The sequence below is a fragment of the Erythrolamprus reginae genome, chromosome 1, assembly GCF_031021105.1.
Source record: "Erythrolamprus reginae isolate rEryReg1 chromosome 1, rEryReg1.hap1, whole genome shotgun sequence".
Classification (NCBI taxonomy): domain Eukaryota; kingdom Metazoa; phylum Chordata; class Lepidosauria; order Squamata; family Dipsadidae; genus Erythrolamprus; species Erythrolamprus reginae.
Genome location: NC_091950.1, coordinates 380,997,705 through 381,020,355, shown reverse-complemented (window position 1 = coordinate 381,020,355; position 22,651 = coordinate 380,997,705). Strand labels below are relative to the sequence as shown.

Below are 22,651 nucleotides of genomic sequence, written 5' to 3'. Positions count from 1 at the left end.
TAAATAAAGATGCTCGGATTACAGGAGACTGTTATTAAATTCATTTTATTCGAAAGGACAGAGTACTATGGTAGCAGTAGAACTGGCCCATGTGGGTTCTATTAACATATTTGAAATGGCATGTTTTCCAGTTTAATAAAATTTTGCATTTTAGGAGTCCATCACTTAATATCCTCTAAAGTTTACTGCTATTTATCTTTACATTTCTTTTGTGAACTGAGAATATTATATGTTTTTCTGAAAGACAATAATTTGCCTCAAATCACTCAGTTGGTTATATGGCTGATCAGGAATTTGAACTGGAAGCTGACACCACTCAATATGATATGAAATAAATTATAGTAATTTATTTTTGTTCACTTCTAGGATTTTCTCTGTCAGCAGTGATGCTCAGAACTTCCTTCTGGAGTTTACTAATTGGAAAAGGCTTCCTTGGAATGTGGAGCAGATTCTTTCCAGCCTCAAGGCCAGTTTCATGTGGATGCCATGTACTTACTTTGGTAAGCAAAGAACAAGCCAGTTTATTTTTATATGGCCTGTTTATTAATGTCTGAATAACAAATAGTTCGTTGTTCTCTATAATGCAAGGGACTCTAGCCTTGATATACATGTTCAGACAGCATAATGTTGATTTAAATATACATATAAATAAAGTATTAATCATTTCAAAATGTGTTCAAAATATAATAGTTTGATTCTGACAATTTTGTGATCCAAGCGAAAAGTCTGGATTAATTAGTTCTATGATCTATTTATTATCCTAACTATCCATGGCATTCTCAGGAGTCTTTTCCAACACAAACATTCAACATGTTCAATACACTTTATCCTGCTTCTTTGAAGTCCAACTTTTGCATCCGGAGAGAGTCACAGGAAAAACTGTTGCTTGTGCAGTTCTCATCTTTGTTATGTCCTCTTAAAATTTTTTCAAGGCATTTACTGCTACTCACCAAGTGTAAGTCTATGGTGTATTTCTTACAGCTGGTTCCTTAACTCTCGACAAATCAATTCTATAAAATAGGCTATTTCCCTGCATAATATCTTCATTGTTGATTTTAAGGTTTGTTGCTGTGCTTATTGTATTAGATTTTTTTAGATTTGAGTCTCATTTTTTTTCAGTGTCCCCTGACTTTTGTTATTTTGCTTCATTTCAGTTCCTTTATTTATTAGAGTAGTATCATCACCAGAGTTCAGGTTACTGAGATGTCTTCCTCCAATTTCAAAATCATGCCCATGTTCTTCTAGTCCAGGCTGTCTCAACATACATTAATCATACACCTGAATAAATAAGGAAAGAGGAAAGAACTTTTCATTATTTTCTAACCTGGAGATGCTTTGCTTTGGACTATGGCTTTGTTTTATTTAGGGTTTGTATGAGGATATTGAATAGTTGTTAGTTTCCCATTTTTATACTACAGGTTGATGTAATAGATATCAATCAATAAAATACATTATGACTTCTTTTTTTATAGTGTTTTACTTTCTCACTTATCCCAAAATAATTTACTTTATTTCCCTTTTCTGTATATGTTTCCATCTTCAATATCTAGAGATGTGATTGTAACAATCCCTCTTAAGAGTTGTTTGACATTCTTCTTCTCAAGATATTGTCTTGTCAAGACTTTGACTTCTCTTTTTTCAGTTTCTATCATTCTGTTTCCTAGACCTGGAAACATTCATGCCTCTTACATTTCAGGTTCTCACTGTAATTCTGTTCATGCAGCTCTGCATGTCCCCGTCCTCCCCTGCAGTTCCAGCTACTAGACACTCCAAAGGCTATAATGTAGCCACATCATAAACACTATTAATATTCTGAAAAAATCCTTAGTTATTCCTCCGTGGCATATTGACTGCAATCTGACCTAGGGGGCCGATCATCTGATTCTAAATATTGTCAATAATCTTATATTGTCTGCCTTTGTGGGTTTTTTTGATAACTTATAGGAGTGGTTTACCATTGCTTGACATGATACAAAATGATGCCTTTTTATGGTACTTAAGTGATCCTCCCCTTCCACAATTTTCCAATATTGTTGCTGCCTGATATAGTGTCGGCTTGCTTTAGCTGAGCAACTGAGATGACCTTCAGGCTTTGAGTGATTCTGTTGGGAACATGGAGATTGATTCTTAGAATTCTGCACATTTCTCCCACAAATACATCCCTTATCACAGTGAGATATCACAGCAGCACTTTGGTGTTTTTGTGGATTAAAACATATACAAAAGAGAAAGCAGATGGATAGATAGGTCAGCTTAAAGTGCCATGAACACCAATTTATTATTACTGATGAAAATTGAATGATCCTGGATTTTCTAGTTTTAAAGTAGAGAGACCTTGGGAATATCTAGATTATTCTGGGCCAGATGCTGAGTGACTAGACGATTTCCTAAACAGTGGATGTTAGTGTTAAAGTAGTAGAGACATCTGTGCAACTTTGCTTTTTTTCTTCTTCAAATTAGACTTCTGAAACCAGTGTGCTGTTGTGTTTTTAATAAATGATCCTGTGGCTCTGCTTAATCCTGCTCTGGAAATAAAGGTCATCCAATTACTGCAGGCAACAGTGAAGCCGCAGACTGCCTGCCGGGTGGGGAGAATAGTGCAGATATAGTCTGCAATCATCAGTTGCTAACTAGATACCTTGGAGACCGAAATACCATCTTTTAATAATGGAAAGGTTAGAAAAGCCTCTGATCAGAAAATGTCTCTTTTCTTTTGTGTTCAAATCCGGCAAACGCATGGAGAGTGTTCTGCCTGAATGGTGCTTTAATTAATCTCAGTTTATGGTCTCTATCAGCTTGCCAACCAGATCTTTCTTCCTTATTTTTTTCCTGCTGAAAGATCTTTTTAAAAAATTCAAACTTATCTTTGTTAGTATGGTCTGAATTGCCTTCATTCTAATATTTTCTTTTTAAGTACAGTATTAGAATGCTCAGCTTTCTCGGTGAACACTCCCATGGTTGCATTCCAAAATACATTGACTTCAAGAATTAAATGAAAGTATGATAAAATATATTTTATGCTATTACAATTAAATACAATATTAGTCTCTAGTCATTCATTTATTAATTGCCTTTCTGTCACATTAAAGATTGGAATTTGATTATAATTTTAAAGGTTTCTGGGGGCCACATGGAAGCGTTTTGAATATTTTGGGATGCCTTGAAAACATAAAATATACCCGCTGTAGTGTACAGCAAGAACTCGCTTGATGTATCTGATAACTTAGTATACCTGGTGTCATCTAAATATTGCCTGGGGAATTCTTGGCAATTGTTATTCTAGTATATCTAGAAAGCATTGAATTGGAAAAGGTCTACGTTTTGTTGTTAGATTCTGCACAAAATAGAATTAATCTGCATTTGCTGTTGCAAAATATTAGACCCAAATCAGCATGGCTCTACTGAAGGCAAATCATGTCAGACTAATCTCATTGATTTCTTTGACTATGTCACAAAGGTGTTGGATGAAGGTGGTGCCGTGGATATTGCCTACCTGGACTTCAGCAAAGCCTTTGATACGGTTCCACATAAAGAGCTGATAGATAAATTAGTGAAGATTGGACTTAATCCCTGTATAGTTCAATGGATTTGCAGCTGGCTGAAGCGTAGACATCAGAGAGTTATTGTTAATGGCGAGTATTCTGAGCAGAGTCAGGTTACAAGCGGTGTGCCACAAGGATCTGTTCTGGGTCCTATTCTTTTTAATATATTTGTGAGTGACATAGGGGAAGGTTTGGTAGGGAAGGTTTGCCTATTTGCCGATGACTCTAAAGTGTGCAATAGGGTTGATATTCCTGGAGGCGTCTATAATATGGTAAATGATTTAGCTTTACTAGATAAATGGTCTAAGCAATGGAAACTGCAGTTTAATGTTTCCAAATGCAAAATAATGCACTTGGGGAAAAGGAATCCTCAATTTGAGTATTGTATTGGCAGTTCAGTGTTGGCAAATACTTCAAAAGAAAAGGATTTAGGGGTAGTGATTTCTGACAGTCTCAAAATGGGTGAACAGTGCAGTCAGGCGGTAGGGAAAGCAAGTAGGATGCTTGGCTGCATAGCTAGAGGTATAACAAGCAGGAAGAGGGAGATTATGATCCCACTATATAGAATGCTGGTGAGACCACATTTGGAATACTGTGTTCAGTTCTGGAGACCTCACCTACAAAAAGATATTGACAAAATTGAACGGGTCCAAAGACGGGCTACAAGAATGGTGGAAGGTCTTAAGCATAAAACGTATCAGGAAAGACTTAATGAACTCAATTTGTATAGTCTGGAGGACAGAAGGAAAAGGGGGGACATGATCGAAACATTTAAATATATTAAAGGGTTAAATAAGGTCCAGGAGGGAAGTGTTTTTAATAGGAAAGTGAACACAAGAACAAGGGGACACAATCTGAAGTTAGTTGGGGGAAAGATCAAAAGGAACATGAGAAAATATTATTTTACTGAAAGAGTAGTAGATCCTTGGAACAAACTTCCAGCAGATGTGGTAGATAAATCCACAGTACAGTGAACCCTCGATCATCGCGAGGGTTCCGTTCCAGGACCCCACGCGATGATCGATTTTTAGCGAAGTAGCGGTGCGGAAGTAAAAACACCATCTGCGCTTGCGCAGATGGTGTTTTTGCTTCCACTGCCGCCCGCCCTTCGCCCGCCCACCCCGTTGCTCGCGCCCGCCCACCCCATTGCTCACGCTGTTGCTGGGGCCGCTTCCCAGCTGGGGAGCCGAGCTAGGGAGTCCCGACCGCCCGCGCGTTGCTGGGGAAAGCGCGCGCGCTTGGGGAATCCCTAGCTCCGCTCCCCAGCTGGGGAGCCGAGCTAGGGATTCCCCAAGCGCGCGCGCTTTCCCCAGCAACGCGCGCGCGGTCGGGACTCCCTAGCTCGGCTCCCCAGCTGGGGAGCGAGCTGCGATGTCCCCAAGCGCGCGGGCACCGCCCGCCCGCCCACGCTGTTGCTGGGGCCGCTTCCCAGCTGGGGAGCCGAGCTAGGGAGTCCGGACCGCGCGCGCGTTGCTGGGGAAAGCGCGCGCGCTTGGGGAATCCCTAGCTTCGCTCCCCAGCTGGGAAGCGGAGCTAGGGATTCCCCAAGCGCGCGCGCTTTCCCCAGCAACGCGCGCGGGGTCGGGACTCCCTAGCTCGGCTCCCCAGCTGGGGAGCGAGCTGCGATGTCCCCAAGCGCGCGGGCACCGCCCGCCCGCCCACGCTGTTGCTGGGGCCGCTTCCCAGCTGGGGAGCCGAGCTAGGGAGTCCGGACCGCGCGCGCGTTGCTGGGGAAAGCGCGCGCGCTTGGGGAATCCCTAGCTCCGCTCCCCAGCTGGGGAGCGAGCTGCGATGTCCCCAAGCGCGCGGGCACCGCCCGCCCGCCCACGCTGTTGCTGGGGCCGCTTCCCAGCTGGGGAGCCGAGCTGGGGTGTCCCCGCGCGTGCCGCCCGCCCGCCCACAGCCGTTGCTCGCGCCGCCGCTGGGGTCTTACGGGGGCAAGAGGGGGAAGACCCAGGGAAGCCTCTGCCCGGCGGGGAAACTCCACCATCTACGCATGCGTGGAAGGGCACGCATGCGTAGATGGTGGAGTTTACTTCCGGGTTGAAAACTCGCGAAATAGCCCTTTCGCGATCCTTGGGGACGCGAAACTCGAGGGTTCACTGTAACTGAATTTAAACATGCCTGGGATAAACATATATCCATCCTAAGATAAAATACAGAAAATAGTATAAGGGCAGACTAGATGGACCATGAGGTCTTTTTCTGCCGTCAGACTTCTATGTTTCTATGTTTCTATGATTGCCCCTAACAAATACTGATTTATTAAAATTTATTTGCTGCCGATCTTTCCTCAAGCCATTAATTGTTTATAAAAAGTTGTTAGTTACCTGAAATGCAAATTTTCCATGTCCAACTATACCTCTGAATATTACTCGTAGAAAGATAAGAGTGACCCAGGACATTTTACTTACGTACTTCTTAGTGTCCTCCTGTTAGCTCCTGTGAGAAATAAGATGATGAACTAGATGGGTTTTTGGTTTGATCCTGTAGAGTGCTTATTAAATTACGTTCTAAAGGATCCAGAGGTAAACCTTTATAGAAGAACATAAGAGGAAATGAATGAGAACATATGTGAACCCATAAAAGTAGCACCTTTTGCAAAATCATAGCAATAAATAGGCACACCTGAAATTGAGTATTGCTATCACTTTTATTTTTATTTTTTTCAGTTGCTTCCTGAATTTCTCCCTACTTCATCAGGACATCTTTTGTCAAACAATCACCCTTATTTTCTACCACTTTTACTTTTCCTGGTCACCTTTACTTCACTTTTCTTATGTTAAATAACCCTAATACTATGCTAATTTGCAAAGAGAACCCTCACAATTAACCATTCCCAGCCAATTAATTCTGGAGCTAAAAAGTAATAATCCCCCTGAGCACCATTTTAGAACACACAACCTACTATTTAGCAGAATCTCAGTAAAAGAAACCAAGTACTGTATATGATCTTGACCAATTTATGTCTCTTTCATGGGTAATGTTCTGAAGTGGGTCTCGGTTAACTGCCACCAATATCACTCACTGTATAAACCCATATGGACTTTGGTTTTAAGATGATCTCTCAAAGGAGATCATCTTTGGCTTGCCAGGAGGAATATATATATATATATATATATGTAGATTGTTCTGAGTTCGGGTTTTGCCCTGTGTAATGTTAAAACATTACACAGGGCAAAACCCGAACTCAGAACAATCTACATACATATACCCGTGAAAATTTACGAAAACAAATATATATATATATATATATATATATATATATATATATATATATATATACACACACACACACACACACACACACACACACACACACACACACACACACATGATCACCATTCAAAACTCCTATGCACTAGGCTCTTCTTCCTCATGTTTTCAGTAAAGTGATCTCCATCTGCAGCCAAACCTGGAGATTTCCCTTTGCTCTGAAAATGTGTATGTGTTGTATGTATGTATATGTGTATGTGTACATGTATGCATGTATACATAGAGAAACAGATACACAAAACATGTTTGTATATACAGTGGTACTTCTACCTAAGAACACCTCTACTTGCAAACTTTTCTAGATAAGAACCGGGTGTTCAAGATTTTTTTGATTCTTCTCAAGAATCATTTTCCACTTACAAATCCGAGCCTCCGAAAGTGAAACCGAAAAAGGCAGGGGGAAGCCTCTGTGGGGCATCTCTAGGAATTTCTTGGGAGGAAACAGGGCCAGAAAAGGCGGTGAGAAGCCTCCGTGGGGCCTCTCTAGGAATCTCCTGGGAGGAGACAGGGCTGGAAAAGGCGGTGTGAAGCCTCTGTGGGGCCTCTCAAAGAATCTCCTGGGAGGAAGAAGGGCCTTCACCCTCCCTGTGATTTGCCCTCTCGCACACATTATTTGCTTTTACATTGATTCCTATGGGAAAAATTGCTTCTTCTTACAAACTTTTCTACTTAAGAACCTGGTCACGGAACGAATTAAGTTTGTAACTAGAGTACCACTGTACACCTATGTAGTAGACCCAGCTAATGGTAGACTGTGGGTATCAAAACCAGAAAGAATAATTTTTATCCCAGCCCTTTTACTTTAGGATAACAGTTTGGTTGTTCCTACTACCACCATTTCCTGACATTTAGAACAATCGATCTGAATAGCTTCTTTCAGAAGTTGTGGATGCTCCATCTTTGGGTTTCCAGAAGGTTTTCAAACCATTTTTTTCCTGAATGAACATTATGTGAGGCATTTATTCTTTTTACTTCACTTTTATTCTCACCGCTGACTGAGATTCCAGTAGGTTAAATCTGAAGTTATAGAGTACATGGAAAGAACTGTTTTTTCTAGGCTTAGTGTACAGTTTTCTTTTTAACTGTGCTCCTAGAATTAAAGTAAGCCATGTTTTCCCCTATATTCGGGAATAGGAAAGCTGAGATGGTCTCCAGCACAAAGACAAGTTAGCAGTCATTTGTGGGTGGAGAGGAAGAATGAATTATGTTATCTTCAGCCCAACTCAACCTGCTGCTTTCCAGCAATTTTTTTCATTTGAATTAATTAAAATGTGCTTGGTAGCAGGGGTCAGCTTAACCATTGGTTCAGCAATTGTTGGAAATTACAACCTGTGCCTGATCATATGGCCATTATCACCTCCACACATACATATCCACGTGATAGTGATCTGGGCATTTCGTAACCTGTTTCAACTTAAGGCAGGCTGCCAAGCACCCTGTGATTATGTGGTCGCCATGTTTAGTCTTCCCTGCCAGCTTCCCCAGCAAGTCAGTGGGGAAGCCAGCAGAAAAAGTTGCCAGCTATGACCTCTTGCTGAGAAGATGCCATCTGCTTCCTGGGGGCTGAGTAAAAATCCATTTCAAATATGCTGCATTGTGGAGATTCTTTGTAAGGAAGGAGGCTGAGTGAAATTGTTCTTCCCAAAATCCAAGCAAGATTTTGCAAAGGGCATTTAAAGCATAAGGCATTCCCAGCCAGCTTCTTCCAGAAGTGAGAAGATGTCCTTATTTCCGAGGGCTTGCTAAGAATGCACCGTTTTGCAAACACTTCATGCCAAAATCCTGTTTGGATTTCAGCATGGAGTTTTCCAGCCCAGTGCTACAGTTTCCTTCTGCTCACAGAGGGGAACTGTCTGCACCCTCCTCCCTTTGGCAGGGTAATTCCTTTGATCTTCTTAAAGATCCACACAATCACTTAATCACCATAACAGGAGAGTCAGGATTGTGGTTTTTGAGTAAGGTGATCCTGTGGGCATCTCACTTAGGAATTGCAATGACTTCTGGTTTAAATTCTGGGCTTGATTGTGATAGTAAATCAAGGACTATGTGTAAAGTTGTGTCTTTAGGGTATGCAATTCCCAACTCTACAAAGTACCTCCCCAATCAGCATTCTCACAGTTTCTGTATAAACAGAAGAACAGTCTTAACAAATCTACTTGTTTGAAGGCCAAAATATTTTTGATCAGTCCATAACGATTCTTCACTTCCTTATTGTTTTCTTTGTAACCAAAAACGGTTGGAAATAATTTGTTCTTCAACATGAACCTGTTTATTTGAGAATGTTAGCCAAAGCAACCTTTTCCTTTTCCTTCCAACCACTGTAAATATTTTCCATAACTTCTTTCAGTGTAAATATTTTTCCACCCGCATGATAAAATCAGAAGCTTTTGGGGCCATCCAGTCCTTCCGTCAGTGCAAGAATCTAGATTAAAGCATTCATATTATATGGCTGTCCAGAACATATATAGTGAGTCACCTCTTTCAGTAATTGGTCCCAGTCGTCAAAATATTGTTAGCTTTACAATTTTCTTAACATTTAAAAGGAATCTTTCTTTGAGTTAAATCCATTTATTGTATCCTACATTCTGGGACAATGGATAATAGCCTTCTCTTATGTGAATCTGTTCAGACATTTGAAGTGAATCATCAAATCCCTCCCTAGTTGCTTCCTTCAACTTATATTTCAGCCTGGTATCTGAAATTTCAGTTCTGCTTTCTTCCATATTTAAAAACATTGTAAATGTAAGTTTTACACATCTAAATCTATACCTTCCTTCCTTCCTTCCTTCCTTCCTTCCTTCCTTCCTTCCTTCCTTCCTTCCTTCCTTCCTTCCTTCCAACTATCCATCTGCACACAGGCAGAACCATACCCACATATACAGTAGCACATAATAGAACCTCTGATCAGGAGCATAATTTGTTCCATAACTTTGGTTGCATTTGGTCGTGCCCTGAACCTAATTTTGGAAATTTGTGTTTACAAAAAAAATGGCAGGAAGGGGTAATCAACTGTGAATTTTTTGTGTGTGTATGAATTTATTGGTCAAAACCTGATTTGGTCGTGGTAAGAAATGTTGTGAATAAAAAAAGGAAAAGAAAAAAGAAAAGTTGCTATCTCAATACTTAGGCCTGCTCCTTACCCTTATTTCAGGTCCTGAATTAAATCTGCCCTGCTTTGTTAGTGGTTGTCCTTTGATCTTATTTTGTTTAATTTTAAAACACTGTTTATTCTTATTGTTTTAGTCCAGAATTTAGCTTTCTTTGAAGATTAGGCATGAGACAGTCAGGTATTTCCCATTCAGTAAATAATTAACAACACCCTTTTTTCCTATTTTATCAAAGAGGAAAAATAAATATACAAATTTTATTGGAAAACAGAAGGAAATCCAAGAAGACTGTCTGTACCCCAAAAGAGACAAAGTCAGAGAATGGCTGAGACTAAGAGTACAGTGTTCCCTCGATTTCCGAGACTGCCCGCGAAAGTTGAATTTCCGCGAAGTAGAGATGCGGAAGTAAATACACCATTTTTCGCTATGAACAGTATCACAAGCCATCCCTTAACACTTTAAACCCTTAAATTACCATTTCTTATTCCTTTAACAACTACGGTATTTATTAACAATTATTATTGGTACTCACCATTGAATAAGACACTTAGTGATCCTGATATTTATATTTTTGCGATAACAACATTGATTGGCCAAGATTTTGGCCAATCAGCAATGGCAGACAAAAGTTTGGCGATGATGTATGACATCATCAGGCGGGAAAAAACGTATAGAAAATTTGCCCCCAGGACACCAAAAATCCTTATTAAATGGTAACAGTGATAATTTTTAATGTGACAGAAAAATAGAATTATTACGCTACGTAACTTGTCAATAGCTATTTGCTATATGTAAGGTGGAATTAGAGGAAATAAAATCCAATTTTGCTCTGGACTCTGTTACTCGGTGGTGTATAGCCTGGGACCTTCTTACCCTTCAGAAGCCAAGTGTAATTCTTGTGTCAGGAAAGGTATTGGCCTCCCTCTACAGGCCTTTGGCACTGAAGCAGAAGATTCATGAAACACTCAGTTGTTTTGCTCCTGATCAATGCATGTTTCTTTCTTGTGACAGAACATATCCCGTCATTGTCTCATCTGTGCCGCCTGGAGATTCGGTCACTTTTAACAAGTGATTGTTTGCGATCAGACCAGCACATCCGCCAGTTGCAGATACCCACGTGCCTACAAGACTTTTTACTTTATTTGGACGTATTAAGAACATACTCCATTTCAGAATCTTGGCTTAAGGTGGGAGAAGTCTATGAAGAAAGTGCCTTGCCATCTTCTTCTAATTGAGAACACAAAGAAAAGAAAAAAACAGAACTGATTCAAGATCATCTGAATGTTTTTTGGAGTTTTCCACTTTTATAAAGTATGATGGTTGTTGCAAAGGTATGCCTCTCAGATGTGTTGGACCTAAATTACTTCAGGTCCCCAATGTTTTGAATGCGGCGTGGATGCTTCCAGAAAACGTACATCTTTTGCCCGTCCCCATCAAAAAATTATAATTTAAATTTTAAAAAAAGATATGTAAAACATAGATCACGTCAATGATTAATTGCATCTAAAACAAGTTATGATGACATCAAAATGGCCACCTGTGTCACTTGACCTTATGGCACGCACTTTTCATACAACTACTTCCTTTGTATAACAGAGTCATCATACACTTGTTATTCACTTGCCCTTTAGTGGACAATGGTAGGAGTCATTCCAAAATTAAAATACGTTTCTTAGAAGTATTCTTGGTAAAGTATTTTGTTGTTGCCTTTGCTCACAATAATATGAATTTATTAATGATAATAAATTAAATCGATGAAATAAATAAATGAATTCGTGTGTTGTCAGAGATCTCACTATAAACAAGCTCTGTCCTAAATGCCATGCTTTCCCAATCTGGTATTCTCCAGAAGTTTAGGACTGCTGCTGCTTTCTCAATGATGGCTGGCGTGGCCATTGATATGACAGTCAGGGAGGATGGGAATTGTGATTCAGCAAATCTGAGGAGCATAGGCTTTGGGAACGTTGCCAATGAAGGGATTGTCTTAATTAAAACGATTTGGCTTAAAGACAAGGATTGATCTTGACTGGGACCCTGGAGAGATGCAGCCAGTCAGAGGAAACAGTATTGGCCTAAATGGATGAATGATCTGATTCATTGTGAAACAGTTTCCCCCCCTTCTATGCATAATAGTTACGATTCATCTTTGGAAATTGCAGCTCTTGAATGATATGAATATACAGTATTTTCAGGGATGTCTGCAGGAAGGCAGGGTGGAAAATGCTGCATTGTGATCAAAACCTGCCTCTCTCCTCTGTGCCATGCATTTTAAGAAAAGTGGCAAATTCTTGAAGATGTTGCAGTTCTGTGTGTTGCCATGACTAAAAAGTGCGGATAAAATGCAGCAATTTAAAGAAGATTGGAGGGTATCTTTCTTTCAAATTAAGTTATCAATTGCTGTTCCCCAAATAATATCAACGGTGCATAGGTCTGCATGCACCCATCACAGCTAAAAATAGCTTGGGACTAGCTCCCTATACTTGAAAAGATAGTGTGCTTGTGCAAGACATTTGTAAAGACTGGTGAATTGGGATGACACCCAGGTTTTACAATACTTTGTAGAATTACTAGTGTACATATGGCAGAAAAATAATACAGCATTCCTGGCTTATGACATTCCTGTCCAGTTCTTTCAAGCCCCTTTATAGAGCTCTTGTTTTTGTTTTAATTGTCATATTTCCAGTATTCACTGCTAAAATATATGTATTGTACCCCTGTTCCCTGGACAAATTATATTTCCAATCTTTTTTTTTTACAGACACCCTGCTCAGACTATTTCCCCCTGTCTTACCTTACTTCTGAACTTACTACCCTGCTGGATTTAGATCACAAATGGTTCCTAAATTTCTAAATTTACAGATAAACTCTTTTTTTTACAATGCAGTTCTACTCCAGAGAAAAATGCAGTGAGGCCATTTTTGGGCTAACAGAAGTGAGCATAAATATTTGATGCCTCATTCCGACTGAGAGCATAGAAGGTGGAAGCAGAGGCAGGAACAATGTATTTGCCACACTGCAGAGATATTGTGCTGTGAAACTACATTTTTGTCTCTTAAAAATCAAATACATTTCATTTTGATTCCCCCAAAGAGACAGCAGAGGAGGATGACTGCTGTGTGTCCAGATCTAAACGATACTTACTTGATTTTGTTAAATGTAAGTTATGCTGATTGTATGGCATCATGTTGCGGCATGCAGCAGAGTGTCAGAAGAGATTTATTTCAAATTGTCATGGATCCGGGAGGTTTAGTGAGATGAAAAAACTCCAACTACACTCTCACAGTAGCTGACTTCATACGATTGTTAGATAAAATAGCAGGAAGAAGAATGCTCTATTCTGAATTTCTTGGATGAAAGCTGGGATAATTGTGCTTAATTGACTATGAGTTTGACTGAGGCATAAGAGTCAACTGAGTGATCTTGGGCTAGTCACTGTCTCAGCCCAACCCATCTTATAGGGTGGTTGCTGGGAAAATATGTTTTCTGCTTTAAATTATTTATAAAAAATCTCTCTCTCTCTCACACACACACACACACACACACACACACACACACACGAGAGAGAGAGAGAGAGAGAGAGAGAGAGAGAGAGAGAGAGAGAGAGAGTGTTCCCTAGGTTACAAACATTTGACTTAAGGACTACACCAGGGGTGGGCTACTGCCCGGACCAGGTGGGAGGGAACGCAGTGGTGTAGCAAAAATGGAGCTCCACCCCAGAGTACCCAATTTGCACTGAAAGATGTTGAAAGAAAATGCAGGGCATCCTGCCTAAGGCATGCCCACAGTGTGGTAATAAACATTTTGGTAGCCCTTCACTGGACTACACCTACATGTAAACAGACTGCCTATTACTAAAAATGACAGACAACGTACTCCTTTCTCAAGACGATAAACTGCAGAAGCCACTTTTACATTATTAAATCTCCAAACTAAATTCTAATTTTTTTGGTTTCAAGCATAAAAACCAGTAGCAATATCCCTATAGAAACAAGACCAAATGAAATCTCTTTGTTTAAAAGTTTATATCACATCTTAACCTTTGTTCTGTTAAATTCTGTTAAATCCATTTTCCCACCCTTTTTCTCATTGTGGGAAATGATATATATATATATATATATTTATTTATTTATTTATTTATTTATTTACATTTATTAATCTTTCTAAATTCAATACTGTAAACATTTTTTTTAAAATAATCTATAACTAAAATAAATTCTAATGTATCTTTTTAGCTTCCTTTTAACAAATACATTTTCAAATTCACTTTCAATAATATTTTCTATGGTTGTGTGAAAAATGATCACAAGTCAATTTTTCAGTGCTGTAACTTCAAATGGTTACTAAATGAACTGTTGTAAATCGACTACCTGTAGTGTCTCGGTTTTAGTTGCTAGCATACCTTGAAATATAGAGCTATACTAGGTGGGCAAAAAAAAAATAGAATAGAATTCTTTATTGTCCACACAAGGAATTTGTCTTTGGTGCATATGCTCTCAGTGTACATGAAAAGATACATTTGTCAATAATCATAGGGTACAAGACTTAACAATAGTCATAGGGTACAAATAAGCAATCAAATCATAAATTATAAGGATACAAGCAACAAGTTACAGTCATACAGTCATAAGTGGCAGGAGATGGGTGATAGGAACAATGAGAAGATTAATAATAATGCAGACTTAGTGGATGTCAGTGTTGAGGGAATTACTTATTTAGCAGTGATGGCGTTCAGGGAAAAATTGCTTTTGTGTTTAGTTGTTCTGATGTGCAGTGCTCTATGGTGTCGTTTTGAGGGTAGGGGTTGAAACAGTTTATGTCCAGGAAGTGAAGGGTCAGTAAATATTTTCACAGCCTGCTTTTCGGCTTGTACAGTATACAGGTCCTCAATGGAAGGCAGGTTGGTAGTAATTGTTGGTAAAAGCAGGTAGACTTGCCAATGGGTACCTGCAGTGAAGGGCTACTGAAATTTTTACTACCACACTGTGTGGCTTATGCAGGACGCCCTGCATTTTCTTTCAACATCTTTCCGTGCAAATTAGGTGCTCTGGGGTGGAGCTCCATTTTCGCTACCTCGCTGCGTCCCCCTCCCCCACGTCCAGGCAGTAGCCCACCCTTGGGTACCTGGCAACATTCATTCCTCTCTAATACTGGCTTAAAGTGGCAATAAGCCATTTGTCTTATTACTATCATGCCCCCCCCTTTTTTTTTGCCACCAAAAGCACCATATCTTATTCTCGGGTGGTGTGTGCATGTGTAGATGTCATCCACTTACTCATCTCACTTCTGGGCGTCACCCTCACCTTTTTCACTATCAGAGGCCTTCAGGAAGTTTTTCATCTGGCAAGGCCAGCAAAGCTTTCCTGAAGGCCTCTGCAGCCGATAACAGCTCCATATCAATCTGGAGCTCTGTTATTGGCAAGGCCTTCAGGAAAGTCTTGCCGGCTGCAGCAGAAGAAATGGGCCGAGGTATGCAAGACCTAGCCAGACAAAGAGAAACAGAGAGGGTGACTCAGAAAAATAAGCTATAGATTCTAGCTCCCTCTTGTGGCAGTCTGGACACCTGCACCCAATATATTGCCAACCCAACAGTTATGGACAGAGTCCTAACAGTAGGGCTCAGACTTACTTTTTGAGTAGATCATATTTGGGGAAAATATGCCCTGTTCTCCCAGGATATGGCATTATTGGATTGATGCTGAAAAGATGAGAAGATTATATTGCTTTGTAGGTGTCTGGACCCGAAAGTTCAGAATCAACGAGGGAAGATGGGCAAAGGTATTTAAATGAACAGGAAAAACAGTGTAATAAAAGAATATACTGCAGACTTGCATATTGCCACTGTCCTTCCATTTGGCAATGGGTACCTAATGTCAACTTGCAAAGCTTTCAAGTTGACATAGGCATGGAGATGGGGAACGAAGGAGTGGCTACATTCTACAAATGTTTCTTTTACTGATTGTGTCCTAGGTTACTGGAGTCAGAAGGAGGGGCATGGGGTTCACAAACCACCAATGTGATTCATTGGAGAATGTGATTTATGACATATCCAATGAGAAGGGGAGGGGAAAGCAGGATCATGAGGGCAAGCAGCCTCTATGGCCTCAGTTCTGACTGCATTGGGATATTGTTGCAATGTCGCTCCTAATAAATCTTTATATTTCTTTTGGACATTGGCTTATGGCTCATGAATTAATTAGGGCATCTTTCCGAAACTTCACACCTGGTGGCATAAGAGATACCAGGAATATATTAGGAAATAAAGACCAAAATAGAAGATAAAAGTAATGAATACAGTACCTGCTGAACATCAGTCAGGGGATAAGTTACTGTTTCCATACCATCTTATCTCTTTCCTTGTATCATAAATTTTTGCGTGTTTAGAAACTATTTACTGGCACAGTGATTTTTTTTTTATCTTCCTGCTAGAAGGTGAGCTGCTTATTGACTGACAATAAATCCTCTTCAGATGCCAGATACCGAGACAGTTAAAACTGTGTTCTTGAAGCTGAGGAATGTTCAACATTTGGCCAGGGAATAAATTTCACAAACTCTTTATGTCAAGTCAATACAGGCCTTCAGTTGTGTAGGGGTGCCCATATTAATACATTGCTTCGATGGAAATGCAACACAGAAATGTCAATGAGCTGTGGGGCAGCTATGGGGTAGCTACCGGTTATTGTCACGGTAATATAATTGAAAGTTCATTGGAAAATGACTGGAAATTAATGCCATAATCACTATTTGTTGCACAGTGGTGCTGTAATATTTAAAAGCTATTTACTGTTTCTACATGTTTTGTATAGAGGGTTTTGTTTGAATGGCAGAAGGCAAAGGAAAGGAGGTTTATGTGTGTATATTTTTCAAGAATGATTATTACATTCTTGAAAAATTAGACACTTCTTTTATTACATAAAAAACTAGACACTTTTTCCTTGCTTTTGTTTCTTACCCAAACTTAATGAAAATATTAGAAACACTGCACCATAAATTGATGGAACATAAAACCCCTAAAAACGAACTCATACCTTCCTCAGAAATACCTAAAATGAATACAAATATAGTATACAGAACTGAAGAAAATAAATACACAATTCCACACCCTAGACATAAATACCTAACATCAGGTCGCTCGATAGTGATAGTCAACAATATGGTTGACAATTTATGTCTTTACTACTGAAACTGAATGTTTTATATGCTTTAAGCTGATTTGTCTGTCTATTTTTCACTCTTTTTTCTTTGTATGTTTTCTTTTGACTCTTTTAAACATGTGGAAATTTAATAAAGTTTTTTTTTAAAAAAAGAATGATTATTACTTTCTTTATTGATAGAAATGTGGGGTCCCCCCACATTTTACTATTTTTTTTCTTTTTCTTTGATTTCTACATTCTTCCGAAAAACCTAGAGGCCTTTATAAGGAAACAATAAAAATGTCTTAAATAAAATTTGATAATGTTTAGGTACAGGATGTGTAAAAATGTATACAAAACAAAAACAGCTCACCAAATAACAACACAAAAGAGTGACCCACAATCCCTGCTGTTCTATGAGTGCCTGAATGAAGAGTTCCATAATTCCATAATTGGAGCTCCGCCACTGTCTGGTAAACCATTAGGAGAAAATGCACTAAAATCTATCTATCTATCTATCTATCTATCTATCTATCTATCTATCTATCTATCTATCTATCTATCTATCTATCTATCTATCTATCTATCTATCTACCTACCTACCTACCTACCTACCTACCTACCTACCTACCTACCTACCTAATCTATTAGATTTGTATGCCGCCCCTCCCCGTAGACTCGGGGCGGCTCACAGGATACAATATAAAACAGTGAATACAAAGCAAATCTAATTAATTAAAAAACTATATAAGCTAAAAACTCAGTATATTAAAATCAATCAAACAATTCTTTATGTCAAGTCTTTATACATGGTATGCCTGTGTGTGTGTCTGTTAGTATTTGGGTTTTTTTAAATCTTTAAATATTTTAATTAATTGAATTATTTATGATTTGTTTTACACTTGTTGTGAGCCGCCCCGAGTCTTCGGAGAGGGGCGGCATACAAATCCAAATAATAAATAAAATAAATAATATAAAATAAATTCAATCACAGCCATGCATCACAATTATTGGCCAGGGGGCGGTGTCTAGATTTAGTTGCCCCAAGCCTGGCAACATAAATGAGTCTTGAGACTCTTCGCGAAAAGTGAGGAGGGTGGGGGCAGTACAAATCTTGGGGGAACTGATTCCAGAGGGTCGGCACCCCCACAGAGAAGGCTCTTTCCCCTGGGTCCTGCCAGACAACATTGTCTGGTTGACGGGACCTGGAGAAGGCCAACTCTGGGACCTAACCGGCCACTGGGATTCATATGGCAGAAGGCGGTCCCGTAAGTAATCTGTCCCAATGCCATGTAGGGCTTTGTAGGTCATTACCAACATGAATGAATATATGCACAGATGCATTTGCGTGTGGCTGATGTCTGGTGAAATCTAATGGTGAAATGGGATGGATGTCAGTCTTTGAATTCTATGATGCCAGTTTCATCTCTAATTACTATTCATGTACAAGTGTAAGTATCATCTATAAAAGTGGAAGATTTCTAGCAGATAAATAGAAAGAAAGCAGGGGTAAAATCATCCATTTTTTATCTCCTATGTAGATAGGATATCCTATGTACCACTTCATAGGTGATTTAACCTGTACACTGGACTAGACTAAAACACGTGATTTAGAGCAGTGTTTCCCAACCTTGGCAACTTGAAGATATCTGGACTTCAACTCCCAGAAGTCCCCAGCCAGCATTCGCTGGCTGGGGAATTCTGGGAGTCGAAGTCCAAATATCTTAAAGTTGCCACAGTTGGGAAACACTGATTTAGAGTATTGTGGGATCTCAATCTGAGTAGTGTATTGGCAGTTCTGTGTTAGCAAAAACTTCAGAAGAGAAGGATTTAGGGATAGTTATTTCTGGCAGTCTCAAAATGGGTGAACAGTGCAGTCAAGCGGTAGGGAAAGCAAGTAGAATGCTTGGCTTCATAGCTGGAGGTATAACAAGCAGGAAGAGGGAGATTGTGATCCTGCTGTATAGAGCACTGGTGAGACCACATTTGGAATACTGTGTTCAGTTCTGGAGACCTCATCTACAAAAAGATATTGATAAAATTGAACGGGTCCAAAGATGGGCTACAAGAATGGTGGAAGGTCTTAAGCATAAAACGTATCAAGAAAGACTTAATGAACTCAATCTGTATAGTCTGGAGGGCAGAAGGGAAAGGGGGGGGGGGACATGATCGAAACATTTAAATATGTTAAAGGGTTAAATAAGGTTCAGGAGAGAAGTGTTTTCAATAGGAAAGTGAACACAAGAACAAGGGGGCACAATCTGAGGTTAGTTGGGGGAAAGATTAGAAGTAATGTGAGAAAATATTATTTTACTGAAAGAGTAGTAGATGCTTGGAACAAACTTCCAGCAGACGTGGTCGGTAAATCCACAGTAACTGAATTTAAACATGCCTGGGATAAACATATATCCATCCTAAGATAAAATACAAGAAATAGTATAAGGGCAGACTAGATGGACCATGAGGTCTTTTTCTGCCATCAATCTTCTATGTTTCTATGTTTCTATGTATGGTTTTAATGGGTTTTAAACTATCTTTTAAATTGTTTCTTTAGATATTGTTCTTATTGTTGTAAGCCGCCCAGAGTTGAACTGCATGTAAATAAATAAATAAATATAAACAAACAAACAAACAAACAAACAAATGTGATTAATTGTAAAACAGTTTATCCCATGTTCGAGAATGCAGATCTGGAGTTCCCAAAGTTTGAAGAGGCAGCTATCTTAGCCATCATCTTTGGATAAAGGACCAAGGCAAATTACGGCTGATCCCATGGAAGAAACTAGGTCTCCCTGTCTGTCTACCTACAAATTCAACCGTTTTTAATAACCCTGAAATCTCCACTTCACTTTGACTGGGTTTTAATTTAGAGTACTGTATATAGCTGCCAGATAAGAATGCAAATGCATTAACCTTGGGACTTAGAGAGATAGAAGTGATAATTTTGGATTTGCTTTTCATTTTATGGCAGTAAGTGTTGAGTACCAATGTCATTTCATTCCTTTGATTAATAATTATATATGTAGGGTAATCATGAGTGCATTAGCACTATACAGTTCAATGAAATGAAAATGCAAATGCAAAATCTGATTGCCCGCTAGAGGATGCTGTTTAGACATTATTGCAAATGCATGTATCTGAGCTTTGCCTGATTCACTCTTTTGAGTCTTAAAAAGGACACTCTGTGTGACAAACAAATAATAAACAGGGTTTATCTTTCCATTTAACTCAACTGTTTTTTCAAACTTAGCAACTTTGACTTGTGTGGATTTCACCTTCCAGAATTCCCAAGCCAACATGCAATCTTAACATTGCAACATTTGAAAAATACTGATTTAAGTAATGAATAATTATATTTTTCAGTGATTCCAGTACGCAGTGCTTATAGAAATGTTTGGATAGAAATGACAAGAAAGATAGGTCCACCAATATAAACTGGGGAAATCAGACTGCAAATACTGTATATGATCTGTTAGTAATTACTGAAGATTTTTATTAGCCCAGGTCAGTGATGGCGAACCTATGGCACAAAGCTGTTGCCCTGGCTCAGCTCAAATGTGTATGTGTGTGCTGGCCAGCTGATTTTTGGCTCACACAGGAGCTCTGTGAGGGCGTTTTTGGCTTCCAGAGAGCTCTGGGGGGATGGGGAGGGTGTTTTTACCTTCTCACCGTTTCAGGGAAGCCTTTGGAACCTAGGGAGGGTGAAACACAAGCCTACTGGGCCCACCAGAAGTTGGAAAACAGGCCATTTCCAGTTGTCCAGAGGACCTCGGGGGGGGGGAAAGAGAAGTTGTTTTCGCCCTCCCCAGGCATTGAATTATGGGTGTGGGCACTTGCGCAGGCACGATAGCGCATGTGCATGCTCTTTTGGCACCTGAGAAAAAAAAGGGTTCGCTATCACTGGCCTAGGTCCTAGGAAGATTAAATTAAAACACTCCTGTCTATAAACAGAGGAAAGCTTCTCTTAAGAGAGAGATGTAACGTCCTACCGGTCAATGACTACTTCAGCTTCAACCACAAGAGCACAAGAGCACAAGAGCACCCAACAGATTCAAACTTAATACGGACCGCTCCAAACTTGACTGTAAAAAATATGATTTCAACAATCGAGTTATCGAAGCGTGGAACTCATTACCGGACTTCAATTGTATCAACCCCTAACCCCCAACATTTCTACATTAGACTCTCAACGATTGACCTCTCCAGGTTCCTAAGACGGCAGTAAGTGGCGTACATAAGTGCACCGGTGTGCCTTTCATCCCCTGTCCAATTGTCTTTCCTTTCTCTCACTTATCATATATATTTTCTTTCTTTCATATATCCTCTCCTCTAAGTTCACTTTACCCTTATATATATTACTACATGTCTATTTTTCTTCCTATGTTTTGGACAAATGAATAAAATAAATAAATAAATAAATAGCTTTGCGCCATATTTTCAAAACCATTTCCTGTTTCCAAGTACCAGAGGAACTATAGCAGTAAATGCCACAGGAAGGGAATGAGGTGGAATTTCTGTTGTGTTTCTGTTTTGTATCATCCAATTCTGTTAAGTATCACCCAATTCAGCAGAACCCTTCTCAATTTCAACAATATAATTTTGGGATGGAAATTGTAAGGTCTGCGAGGCTTGGACATGACCCACATGTTGTTTTCCCCTTTCAAAATAAAAGTAGACAAATATGCAAATATAATAATCAATTTCTGTTCAGAACAAAAAGTAGAAGTGGATGGTCAATGCTGCTTTCAATAACCTGATATAATCTCAGTCCTAAAAGGGCTCTTCCTTTATTTCTTTGTTTTTATGATTTGCAATAATAGCGAATTGCATTCTATACAGCTGGAGGTTTCCCTTCCATTGCTTGCATCAACATAACTTGAGGATGATTTTCAGATTGTAATCTCTGGTCTGAGAAGACTGACTCATCGCATCTCCCACCTTAAAAAAATTATGCCTAACTAGGTTACAGAGTTAAAAACCCAGGTTGTGGGTTTGCACAAGAGATTGAATCATAATCTTCCCAATTAATCTGGGTTTGCAGATTGTACTAACCGCACTGTGACCCTACCTCAAACTAGTCAGTGTTAGAGTTTGTAAAGCTTTGTACTTCGTGCCAATGTGATGACTAGACTCTGGGTGTGGTTAAACATTCGGTGGAAATACAGCTGTTATGGCCCACAGTGGTTTGAAACAATTGTATCCAGCCAATTAGATAAATCCTTTGTGTTTCGTTTCTTTGAAATTAGAAATATTACGTATTTGCACTGACAACAAGGCAAATTTAAATATTAGCAGGAAAGAAAACAACTTGATTCCCTTCAGGCCATGTGGAGTTCACTAGTTAGAATTAGGGCTAACTCTAAACATCTTAATAGTACTGGAAATGCTCAAATAGAAAGAGCTTTTATGACATTTTAACAGGATTTGATGAACTTTGCAAGATATTTATTTAATTGGCTCACTTGGCCTTTCCCTTCTGATGACTCTGACCAGAGTAGGTTCACTACATATTCTGGCGGTCTATTTTATTTTTTAAAGAAATACTCACTTTTCTTTTTAAAATGGAAAGAAAAGTGAGCTGGATTTGTACAAGAGC

General features: G+C 39.4%; 1 protein-coding gene across 5 annotated transcripts in view; it reads left to right on the top strand.

Annotated features, from left to right (window-relative positions):
- Positions 1–11,693, top strand: part of ASB3 (ankyrin repeat and SOCS box containing 3) — a 65,654-nt gene extending 53,961 nt beyond the window's left edge. For all 5 annotated transcript variants that reach the window (XM_070734747.1, XM_070734746.1, XM_070734744.1 and 2 more), the window contains exons 9-10: positions 367–500; positions 10,937–11,693. In XM_070734747.1, coding sequence (XP_070590848.1) covers positions 367–500; positions 10,937–11,160 — 358 coding nt within the window. In that variant the 3' untranslated portion in view covers positions 11,161–11,693. The remainder of the gene's footprint in view (positions 1–366; positions 501–10,936) is intronic.
- Positions 11,694–22,651: the final 10,958 nt, after the last annotated feature.